The sequence below is a fragment of the Vulpes vulpes genome, chromosome 16 (assembly GCF_048418805.1).
Source record: "Vulpes vulpes isolate BD-2025 chromosome 16, VulVul3, whole genome shotgun sequence".
NCBI classification, from domain to species: domain Eukaryota; kingdom Metazoa; phylum Chordata; class Mammalia; order Carnivora; family Canidae; genus Vulpes; species Vulpes vulpes.
Window position 1 is genome coordinate 24,654,286 of NC_132795.1, and position 12,228 is coordinate 24,666,513.

Below are 12,228 nucleotides of genomic sequence, written 5' to 3' on the forward strand. Positions count from 1 at the left end.
GGTGCACCCTGCTGCTGACTCCCCACTGACCTCACCCCCTCACTCTGCCCTTGGTCTCCTCACAAGTTCACAATCTTCAGTGATTAAACAGACTTAAATTTTATAAGTATTCTAACAACTATCTGATTAAAGGTGCCTTTAATTTCCTTTTGTTTCCTTTCATAACTTTAATTTTCTGAAAGGTCTCTGTGAATTGCTATTGCTAAATATACCAAATTTGACAAAATACAGACCTACAGACCAGCCACTCCAACCAAGTCTTGGAATTATTTGAATTCTTCCCTCCCCTTCTGTCCTGACAGAACATTTACTGTCTTCTGTCTTTTGATGATTTTTTTCTTTTTTTTTTTTTTAAGACACACAGACAAAGGGGCAGAGACACAGGCAGAGGGAGAAGCAGGCTCCTTGCAGAGAGCCCGATGCAAGACTCGATCCCAGGGCTACGCCCTGGATCAAAGGCAGACGCTCAACCACTGAGCCACCCAGGCATCCCTGTTTCATGATTTTTCTATTAAAATGCTTTTTTCAATTTAACTGTTCTCTATTTTCAACTGAACTATGCTGCTTGCCTCCTAATCTTCTGAAGCCCATACTGTTTAGCTTGCTTGGGTCTACATGTCTCCCATTTCTATTTGTTCTTGCCTACTCTCTACTACCACCAGACTCCCCTTCCTAAAATTGTGCTTTCATCATACCACCCATTTCTTAGAAACCCACAGAATCCCACTTTGACCTGAAAGTTCACCTCTAACATTCTGATTGTCAAGGTCAGCTACCCACTCTTTCTCAGACATTTCCCAAAGTCTCTGCTCTGATAGAAATCCTCTTTAATTGCTCACACATCCTGTTCATGTTTATAACTAAGCTTGGGTCATTCCCTTGCAGCGGGTATCCCTGCCCTGTCAGCTCTGCCAATCTCAATCGCGTACTTTGTTTCCCTTCTTCTTCTATGACTCAACTTGCCTAAAACAAACTTTCCCTTACCTTGAATTCCTTCAAAATTGTACATAGCCTCTAGTTACTCAACAAAGGCCCTCTGCTGTTTACCCTATTTGTCTCACGTCAAGAGCAGAGATCACAAGTAAGGGTCACGTAGTACACATCAGAGCACAGGCCACACACACGTGCCTCTCAGGAGAAGGGTGCTGGTGAAGCGAATTAAGGGGACAGACGATTTGATGTGTACCCAATGGCCATTTCCTCTATCCCTCAGCTATCACTGTCCAATGGAAAAGCTCTCATCAAGACCCTCCTTTGCTAGGCAGAGAACTGTCTATCAGAAGCTTTGTGTGTTTCGACTTACGAAGAGCACGGAGGGAGATGGCTTGATTACATTGGGCTTACTGCTCACAGAAGGACTAGAAGGACCAAAGACCTACTACAGCCATGCTCAGAAATCCTGTAACTGATAATGCTCTTAAAAGGCACTCATCTAGAGAGACACTTTTTGTCACTTGACTCCATACCTCAGTCACTTCCCGTTGTGCTACTTTCTTGGCCGTTTCTCTCTCAGTTTGAAACTGCTTTCTTAGAGCTTCTATGCGTTCAGCATGCATTTCCACTTCTATTTTGGATTCCTCAGTCATCCGTTCTCTGTTTTGGGGGGGAAAAGTCACCTTTAGAAATCATCTTCAGGAGGTAAGGAAGGCCTGGAGGAGAACGTTTGAAAGGTGTCATACACAAATGAGTAGCAATCAGGCACCAGGTTAACTTCCTTGGTCTGGAGCCCATTAACAGAAGGGGGCAGAAAAGCATTCACCTGTGGCATTAAAGGCCAAAAAATCATTCAATATAAAGATATCCAACCCAAAGAGGGAAACACATACTCGTTTTAACCAATAAAAAAGCCAGCAACATTTCACTAGACTATAAAATGTGCACAGATCATAAAGAGGGAAACATGCCTTCTCTGCTTTAGCTTACACTGTCTCGTATCGGTATTTTCATTAGCTGAAAGGCATAAAGATCTATGCGCACACTGCGTTTCCCTTGGGTAAAAATTTTTACGGAATGTTATTTATATCCAAATCCTATTTACCTAGATGCAGTTTATAGAAAAAATAGTGCCTTGACCTAGTGACTTGATGGGTTTGACTGGACTAATTTGGGGAAAACAGTAGTTTGGGATTTGCCTGGGTGAAGTCATCCCACACCTAGATGGGTTATTCCCACCAGGCTGTTGCTATTCCTTTCCCAAATCATGCTTCTAAAGGACACATCACCTGTTGATAGGAAAGGGTTGGTGGAAACATGCAATATTCTTTAAATTTTGGTTTAACCTTCACATGGAGAAGCAGGTTGACATTAGATGAGGGAAGAGCAGAAAAGGAGATCCAAATGAGCATACCCCAGCCAGCCAGTGTCTGCTGCTCAGGTGTGGCTCTCCCGGGAGTACCAGTTCCAAGCTGAGGATTGGTGCTTAACTGCTTTATGTGAATGAGCGCAACTTACTCTCCCAGAGACTCTCCCCTAATTTCACTGTGATTACACTGCTCTTACTTGAAGTTTTCCAAATTTTGTCGCTCAAGTTCTTTGCTTTCCAGTTTCTCTTGAACATGATCAAGCTTTGTTTGTAGATGATTATTTGTCTGAAGAGCTTGCTCCAGGCTCATAGCCAGTTTCCTGTTGTCTTCTCTAGCTACATCTAGAGCTTTCTGTAGAGGCTCCATCTGAAAGAGAGAAGGCTCTTTTTAATTCCACGGTCACAGATGTAAGAAGTCTTTAACACTATATGCTCACTCCTTACACTTTACCAGTAAGCTATTGAAACAATAATTAAATGGAACCAGAACCAGATTCCAGCTGCCTGGAATATGTATGTGAGAACTTACTATGACATTGCTTAGGAGACTCTCAGGAGGCAATGGGAAAAGTATGCACCAACTCATTACTAGTGAGCTTTGAAAAACTGAGTCAATTTAAGTTAATTTTAGTCTTTAAATTTTAAACTAGTTAAAAATTCTTTCTGATCCTATAATCTTTGGTATCGCTGCCTAGAGAGGTAAGAACTGGCATTTGTTCCTTGTACGTCTTTCTAGAAAAAGCTTAATTATATGAAATTATAAATTTCATAAATTATATGAAATACTCATGACTTTTCAATATATGTGCATATATGTAGAGATATTCATGTGTGCATACACTTGTGAGCACACACATGTAAATGTGTCTCCTTAATTCATAGTGGGATCACTCCAATGACTTGATTGAAGTTACAAGTTATCCTCTGAGCCTTTAACTACTGCAGTCATTTATGCATTAATAAATAAAAACTAACCATGTATGAAAGAGAGAATTAGGCATAACAGTGGTCCTGTTTTGCCAATAAATGACTCATTGGAAGGCTGCAGGCCTTCTTCCCATTTGTAACCAAAACTCAGACTTACTCAGATGAAAAAAGAAATTTCCCTGATTATTTTACTCCATTTTCTTAAATGACCAATATCCCAATAAAAGCAAAAATATCAACATTATCATCTATAAAATGTGGCCTTTACCTCACCATTGTGCTGGGCATCTACAACAAGCATTCTGGCCTGCCACTGGTCCACTTCAGCCTCCAGCTTCTGCACCCTCTGTTGATTTAGAGCCCTAAAAATGGAAAGCACAGGAAGAGTGACTACAGAAAAAAACCATCTAGGAATGATACCACTGGGAGTTATAGTGCACTCTTCTTCCAAGAAGCTCAAACAGGAGTTATAGTGCACTCTTCTTCCAAGAAGCTCAAACAGCATATGTAGTAAAGTACAGATGCTCAGACTTTTAAGAAATTAAGGCTCCCAGAGATTAAAAATTTGTCCCAGCTATGATTCAATTTGGCTTGATACATTAAGCTATCAATATTTGTTAATGACCAACTTATGAGCTGGTAATTTTATACATATATATGTGTATATGTATATACATATACACATACACGTCACATACAGACATACACATACATATACAATAATATATCCCCTCTAGACGGATGGGCCTGCTGTTGAGATTATAAATTAAACAGCTACCTAGAATTTTATTGTGAATGGTAAGCAATTTTTAAAAGTTTTTTTTTTTTTTAAGATTTTTTATTCATTTATTCAGAGAGAGAGAGAGAGAGAGAGGCAGAGACACAGGCAGAGGGAGAAGCAGGCTCCATGCAGGGAGCCTGACGTGGGACTCGATCCCAGGTCTCCAGGATCACACCCTGGGCTGAAGGTGGTGCTAAACCGCTGCACCACGGGGGCTGCCCGGTAAGCAATTTTTAATATAATCTCCTTAACTTTTTTAAGTTCAGAGGTAACATACATCTATAATATGTAAAAAATAAAGATAAGTACAATGGGGAATATAAAAATGGCACTTGTTCTCCCATAAGAGAGAGGCAATATGCACCACTAATACACACATTCCAATATATTTCAGAGGACTTATTAAACTCAAACCATTTGTTTGTTAACCTCAAGGGGAAACTCATGCGACTTGAAACATTTTTTAAAAATGGAGTTTACATATAAAACACGGCTTGCAGCAGTTCTCAGAATGATTCATCTAAACAGGTCACTAATATATGGATAGTTCAAACTCAAGTTGGCACTTAGCTTTAATTATCTAGACTAGACATTATTCTGTAGATCTAAGAGCAGGTTTAAATGGTGTAGAAACAGGGTAAAGCAGCAATATAGCACATGAATTTCTTGAATACAGACTCCTTTACATCACTACAAAATATGGGGATTTTGAATCTTTGAAATCATGTTTCTTTTTTTAAGTCATGTTTATTTCTAATAAATATTTATAATACTGTGTTTTACTGAACAGGTCTACATTTCACCATTTCTGAAATGTAAAGCTAGAAAGCTAGATAGAAAACTTTATGAGTGTTGCACAGTAAAGGGGATGAATTGTCATATTCACACATTTAGTGAGTAGTAAAATAAGGAGAGGGAAATACGTCAAACTTTGGATTGGAATTGGAGGAAAAAAACCTGTTCAGGACTGAAGGGAGGTCCTTGGTTGCAAACAAAAATCTCCCCTTGACTAAAGACTATACAATGGATGTCAATTTACAAAGAACACTGAATTGCACAAAATGCTCCTGGGCAGGAAAAATGGGCAGGATACAAGGGTGTGGGCTGTGGGGGCATGGCTGGGTTGGAGCCTGGGAACCCGAGTGAAGGCTGTGGCTCAGGTCCAGGGCCTGGAGGTAAGAGCAGGCTGGGAAGTCTAGAGATAGAGCTTAGTGCATTCACCAAAAGACCTTCCTTTCCAGTCAAGGATGCTTTCCTCAAATGGGGGCTAGCTCTTTAAAGTGACTTTGCTTCTTGACTGCACACCGCTGCTAACACACAAAGACAGAAAAATAATCTCCAGTACCTTTCTTTCTTGAGACCTGCAATCTCTGAATCTCTCCGCCCGAGCTCTATTTGTACTTTTTCCAGAGCACCTTGCATCTTACTGTGAGAAGCCAGCACATTCTCCAACATAATTGTAACTTTGCAATTGTCTTCTTTAGCCTCTGCCAGTTGTCGCTGGAAGTTACCCACCTAAGAGAAAATGAAACAAGACAAAGATACTTGATCCTTTCTGGTTATTCTGCTGCTGCTGCTGAGTCCCATTACTTCTAGGCAAGACTATGGACACCAAGCACAGTAGAATGCTAAGAGGAATAACTGAAGCATCTTTTATTTTGCTAAGATCTGAATTTATTGTGACTTTGAGAAAAACAAAACTAGACCCCAGGACTGTGGAGAAGTCTGCAGTGCTTCCCAACTATTGTCACATCACAGCATGTGTGTTAACTGGAGACATCGATCAGCATCAACAACTTCCCGGTTCTAGATGTGCGTGTGCCCAGGCTGCTCTGCTTGGCCCAACTCAGTGATCTTACGATGGGACCAGAGAGAACATCAGAATTAGTAACATGTTAATAACACGTAAGTAGATGGCTCTTGCTGCCAAGGTCAGATGTGTTTCAACAGAAAAAAATTAGGACTTTTCCCCTTTGTTAAAAAAACATCGGGAGTTAAATGATGTGTTTTTAAGGCAAACACTTTATAGCTCTTCTAAAGTTATCTTTAGAAAAAAACTTCCTCTGATCAATCTTCATTCTAACTAAAGGCAATAAGAAATGAAGGACTGGGACTTGTGAAAGATTTCTTCAGCACCTCAGGTCTGTAACGAACTTTCAGAAAGGACTGATGCCTTGCCTTCTTGTTCTCTCTGTCCTCCAAGGCCTCGAGATCCCCTTTCAACTTCTGACTCTCTTTCAGGGCTACATCACGACACTTCACTGCTTGTGAGAGTTCCTCTTCGTTCTTTTCAAGAATGGATTTCACCTTAGTAGAAAACAAGGAATGGTAACTTTTCCAAAGAACTATAAATCAGCAATTAGGATAAGACACAGCAATTTGGAAACCAAACTTAAAATGTTTAATTAAATACACTGTAATAAAACCAGCTTTATTAGCCATTTTTCCCTTTAAAGAAAACTACAAAGCAAAAATAAATCTGTGTGAATAAACATGAGCAAACCTAAGAGATGTCAATCTCCATGAAAGTATAGGTTAAGTGATAACAGAGATAAGGCTATGAAGGTTAGATGTAAAATGGGGGAGAAACTGATTATCAAGGAACTTGAAAATATAACAAATGCAGAATATAACAAAAGCAAAGATGAATACTACGTAGTGTTAAGAAAACAGCATTATAGAAGAATACATCCCAATTAGAAGTATTAGTATTTTACATCCATAAAACACTTTTAGTATATCTATACAATCATTTTAAGTGATCACACTATTTTAAATATTCTTTTTAAAGTGTTGAAATAGATTCACAGGATGTTGCAAAAGCAGTACAAAGGGTCCCATGCTTCTTCACCGTGCTTCCAATGGTGGCATCTTACGTGCTGTAGTTCAACATCAACCCTGGGAAGCAGTTTGGTATGTTACTGTTGACTAGATTACCTGGACTACAGAACTTGCTCTTTTTTCACTTCTTTAAAACCTGTGTGCGTGCGTGTTCACAGAGCTCTATGGAATCTGATCCACACACGATCTCAAAACCATCCCCTGTCCTGGGGCAACCAGTAATTTGTTCTAGACCTCTGTAATTTTGTCATGTCAAGAATGTTGAATATTTTAATATAATTACGTTTTGCATAGGTAATACATCCACATTATCCTTTCACAAGCAGCATTGAGGTATAAATGACCTACAATAAGTTGCGTATTTTTCAACTGTACAGTTTTAACTACATAGAAACTCTTGAAACCATCATCAAGATAATAAGCATTTCCATCATCTCAAAAGTTCTCTCATGCCTCTTTGTAATCTTCCCCCATCTCTCCTTGTTCCCTCACCTCCATACAAGGCAACTAATGTTTTGTCACAAGAAATTCGTTTTTATTTTCTAGAATTTTATATAAATAGAATTAATTGTATGTACTCTTTTTTGAATGGCTTCTTTCACTCAGCACAATTATTCTGAGATTCATTCCATCCTTTTCATGTATCAATAATTCAGTCCTGAACAGTATTCTATTGTAGGGTAAACCACCATGTACTTTCCCAGTCTCTTTCTGGACACTTGAGTTGCTTCCAGTTTTAAGCTATTACAAATAAAGCTGCAGTGAACAGTTGTGTAGACGGCTTTGTGTAGGTTTATGCTTTCATTTATCTTTGGGAGATACCTGAGAAGTGGAATGGCTGGGTTATACAGTAGTGTTTCATTTTTATAGAAACTATCAAACTTTTTCAAAGTGATTGTGCCATCTGACATCCCCTTCAGCAGTGTGAGAGTTCCCGCTGCTCTGCAACCTCACATTTGGTGTGATCAGTTTTTCAGTGTTGTACATAGGTGTGTGATAGTGTCTCATTGTGGTTCCAATTTTGCATTTCTCTAATGACTGTTTAACATCTTTTCAAGTACTTATTTATCATCCAAATATCTTTTTTTAAATTGAGTTTTCCTTTTAATAAGTTTTGATAGTTTAATACATTCTGGAGACAAGACCTTTATCAGATATGATAGATTTCCAACTATTTACTCCTAGACTACAGCTTATATCTTCATTCTTTAAATATCTCTGAAGAGCATACGCTATCATATCTTTCTTTTCCCTTTATGGATCATGCTTTTGATGTCAAATCTAAGATATCTCTGAATAGTCCAAGATCACAAAGATTTCCTATGTTTTCTTCTAGAAATTTTACAGTTTTAAGTTTTACATTTAGGATTCTGATCCATTTTAACTTAAAAATTTTTTAAGATTTTTTTTTTAATTTATTTACCTATTTGAGAGAGAGAGAGACAGCAGAGACAGCATGCGAGGAGGAGCAGAGGGAAAGGGGCAAGCAAGCTCTACTCTGAGCGCAGAGCCCAATGTGGGGCTCAATCTCATGACCCTGAGATTATGACCTGAACCGAAATTAAGAGTCAGACACTTAACCAAATGAGCCACCCTGGCACCCTAGAGTTAAATTTTTTATATGGTGTGAAGTATGGGTTAAAGGCTTTCTGGTTTTGCACAGGGATATTGAACTGCTCCTGCACCATTTGTTAAAAAGATCATTCATTCTCCACTTTCACTTTTGTTGAAAACTAAATGTTCATAAAATTACTTTGAATAGGTACCACATTCACATTATTAAGATACAAAAGCGTAGGGGCACCTGGGTGGCTCAGTGGTTTAGTGTCAGTGTTTGCCTTTAACTCAGGGCATGATCCCAGGTTCCTGAGATGGAGTCCCACATCGGGCTCCCCGCAGGGACCTGCTTCTTCCTCTGCCTATGACTCTGCATCTCTCATGAATAAATACAATCTTACAAGAAAAAAAAAAAAGACACAAAAGGATAAACTGAAAAATTTCCCAGCCATCCAGTTTTCTTCAAAAATAATGTTGCCAAAAAAAAAAAAATAATGTTGCCAATTAATTATGATTCATTGTAGAGCTATTCTATGCATTACAAGTGAACATATATGCTCACATATGTATATATTTTTTTATCCTCACCTTTTACTACACATTTAGTAAAATATTTATGTATACACTTTTGAACCTTGACTCTTTTAACCTACTCATACATATATACTATATACTTACTAAGTTAAAATAGTTAAGGTTCAGAATATATATATGTGTGTGTATCTATATATATACACACATACATATATTCAAATAGTATTCCAAGCAATGAATACACCATGATTTATTTAGCTAGTCTCTTACTGATGAAATTGTGGTTGCTTCTAGTCTTTTGCTATTAACAAATAATACTTCAATAAGTAATCTTGTAAACATGTCATATGTATAAGCTGGTCTATCTGTAGAAGGAGGTTCTGGAAGTACAATTGTAGGATGAAATGATAGATATTAAATTGTCCTCCATTAAGAAATTTTAACATTTTATACTTCCAATAGCAACAACAAAAATCTTTTCCCCACCTCTTCCTCAACATTATTACACTTCTTTAAAACTTTTCACCCGTAACGTTTGAAACACTCTTTCATTTTTTTTTTAACATTTTTTTAAATCTTTATTTATTTATGATAGTCACAGAGAGAGAGAGAGAGAGGCAGAGACACAGGCAGAGGGAGAAGCAGGCTCCATGCACCGGGAGCCCGATGTGGGACTCGATCCCGGGTCTCCAGGATCACGCCCTGGGCCAAAGGCAGGCGCCAAACCGCTGCACCACCCAGGGATCCCTGAAACACTCTTTCTTTAAGGATCCAAGAATATTACAAAGGATGCCAATTCACAGACTCTGAAAATCTACTGGATTTTGTTCTAGAAGTAGACACAAGGAAGAATAGTTTTTATGATTTTACCAGTGTTTTTAAGATACATATGAAGGCTATTAAGCAAAAATGTTTATAGAAAAGATCTAAAGAGCTGTCAACTCTAGAAGACAAGCTACTGTACTTTTTATTTTTACATATCAAGCAAAGATGGATGCTCTAAGAAGTTTTCTTTGGAAAATATTGTCCAATGTTCAAGTTGTTGAGGCTTTTATTAATGTATTCCTATTTTAAAAGCAGGCTTTATCTAAACATTTTATCATGAATATTAAGATTAGATAGATATTTTGAATTTTCAAAAACTCAAAATCAGATTAAAAAAATCTCAATGGCCACTGTTCATCCAAATCTGTCTAAAAATTAGTTATGTGCTAGCCAAAATGATGGTTTCAACCTACACTGTCAGTTTTTCTTATTTGTGAAGAACCTAACTTCCTTGTTGTTACTCATACATTCAAATATTATTTTTTTTGGATTGATACAACTTTTCTTCATTGTTGTATAAATCTGAAATTTCCTTATGATTTAATTTGTGGTCTTCACTTACCGAATCCCGTTTAAGAAAATTTGGTGACTCACTTATTAATGGTCTTGAAGCAAGAATGTCTATTTTACCTTCCAGTCTTCCTTCCATGGTTTTAATAGCATTCAAAAGAGTCTTTAGAGAGATTCTGGAGTCTCCAACCTCCTGAGAAGCTCTCACAGAAGTCAGACTAGGTGCAAAGGTCACACGGCGTGCAGAGTTTGGAACAACACTGGGCAAACCAACTGATGAAGTTCTTTCCTTTACGTTGTTTACATGGGGCCTATAGCTTTCAATCAATTTGGATGATGCAGGCCTCTCTGGAGATCTCCTTCTTCTTGGAGGCATCACCAATTAAAAACGGTAAAATAACTAAACCTAGAGTTATTTTTCAATAAGTGTTCCTTTTATGAGGAGGAACAACACAATATTCTACATGAAGCTGTGATGGCAAATATACTTGAAAATGTGTTCCTTTGCTTTCAAAATGAAGAAATCACACTGTAAAGTTGTCCTAGTGAAGAAACAGACCTTCCTTAAATCAAATTCCCTGTAGGAGAGTGTATCTAATGAGGCCTCCGTTTCCAGTATAGTCAGATGGTTAGAACCCTAACAGTATTCTATTTGAAGGCACATTCTAGCTCCTTGGTTACCAGTGCGATACAAACAAAAAAATTATAGATACAGAAGTCAGACATACTGAGCATTTAAGATTTTTTTTTAAATTTCATACATGGCAAATTTGTAAATCACTGAAATGAATCACTTTCTTTTGGTAACACAATCCTGGTTTATTTTTCTTCACTATATATTCTGTATCTTGTCTAATTTGTCCATCCATTTGCTAAAGTGTTATGTGACCTACAAAAGGTTTTCAGCCTCAGTAGCCACCATGATGACAAGTAAGCACTTGTACTACTAATACTGCTTTCAAATGAGCTGTCTGTTGCAGGTATATCTTACTGGTACTGGGTTCTGAGTTTGCCTGTAATTATAAAACCACTTCCTCTATGAAAGTGTTTGTCAATGCTTTCATTAAAATGGTGCTCCCTATGGATGTTTAAACTATTTTCCTTCTGAAAGATAGAAGTTTTAATTCTATAATAAAGTTTATGAGCACATTCCTAAGCTTCCAATTAGAGCATAAATAAGTTGAATGTCCCAATCTTGCTTCAAGCATCTTTTATTCTCTATAGTTCAGCAAAACCTTATACATTGGGAGTGTTTATAAAATATCTGTGAATTGAGTCAAGTGAGAGAATATTCATCTTTCTGGGACTGTATGGCAAGGTGGGGAGAAAGGCATCAATTTCTTAAAACAATATAACAACAACTGTTTTGTAGCTGTTAATCACACCTGAGCATATTTGCCCTCTAGAGCCTTGTTCAATTTGCGTAGATGGTCATTCTGTGAACTGGTTTCAGTAAAAGTATGCAGTTGATCTTCTAGCTGTTTAACTTTTATCTAGGGTAAAATAGAAGAAGAATGAAATATGGCTTATTGATGAGATATATATGTTTATATATTTACATACCCTAAAAGGAAAAAGATGAGTTTGGAAAAACCACAGAGAATCCTTAAAACTTATAAAAGTAACCCTAAGTTTTTCTAATCATGCAAAGAATGCTATTTCAGCTAACATAACTATTTCAGTAGCTAAAAGTAGGCAGGCTATAGCCATTTACTTGTACTGAGACAACTCATTTGGTTTCTATTGCTTATGGAAACTCCAAACTAACATGACTCATGAATATAACAGTGAGATTTTGTGGGTAATAATTGCAATTAAAAAAAAAAAACTGTGATATCTAACATTCAGAAAACATTTTGAGTATGGATAATTAGAATTGTCAATACACAAGATGACAGTCTTGTTTTATTGACAGAATTATAAAAGTTGAATAAATGAAGTTCTTATACAA

The 12,228-nt window shown here is 37.4% G+C and overlaps 1 protein-coding gene and 1 long non-coding RNA gene across 10 annotated transcripts in view; one reads left to right on the forward strand and one right to left on the reverse strand.

Moving 5' to 3' along the window:
* The window catches only part of LOC112922910 (uncharacterized), a 38,163-nt gene extending 30,536 nt beyond the window's left edge, over nt 1–7,627 (forward strand). For both annotated transcript variants that reach the window (XR_011997712.1, XR_003235543.2), the window contains one exon: nt 5,495–7,627. This is a non-coding gene — a long non-coding RNA (uncharacterized lncRNA). The remainder of the gene's footprint in view (nt 1–5,494) is intronic.
* The window catches only part of CCDC150 (coiled-coil domain containing 150), a 78,382-nt gene that overhangs the window by 11,552 nt on the left and 54,602 nt on the right, over nt 1–12,228 (reverse strand). For 5 of the 8 annotated variants that reach the window (XM_072740985.1, XM_072740990.1, XM_072740988.1 and 2 more), the window contains 5 exons: nt 6,189–6,317; nt 5,356–5,525; nt 3,498–3,591; nt 2,500–2,669; nt 1,467–1,593 (listed from right to left, as the gene is read on the reverse strand). In XM_072740985.1, coding sequence (XP_072597086.1) covers nt 1,467–1,593; nt 2,500–2,669; nt 3,498–3,591; nt 5,356–5,525; nt 6,189–6,317 — 690 coding nt within the window. Of the gene's footprint in view, nt 1–1,466; nt 1,594–2,499; nt 2,670–3,497; nt 3,592–5,355; nt 5,526–6,188; nt 6,318–11,662; nt 11,771–12,228 lie in introns of all 8 variants that reach the window. The other 3 variants (XM_072740986.1, XM_072740987.1, XM_026002623.2) reach the window with 1 other exon arrangement.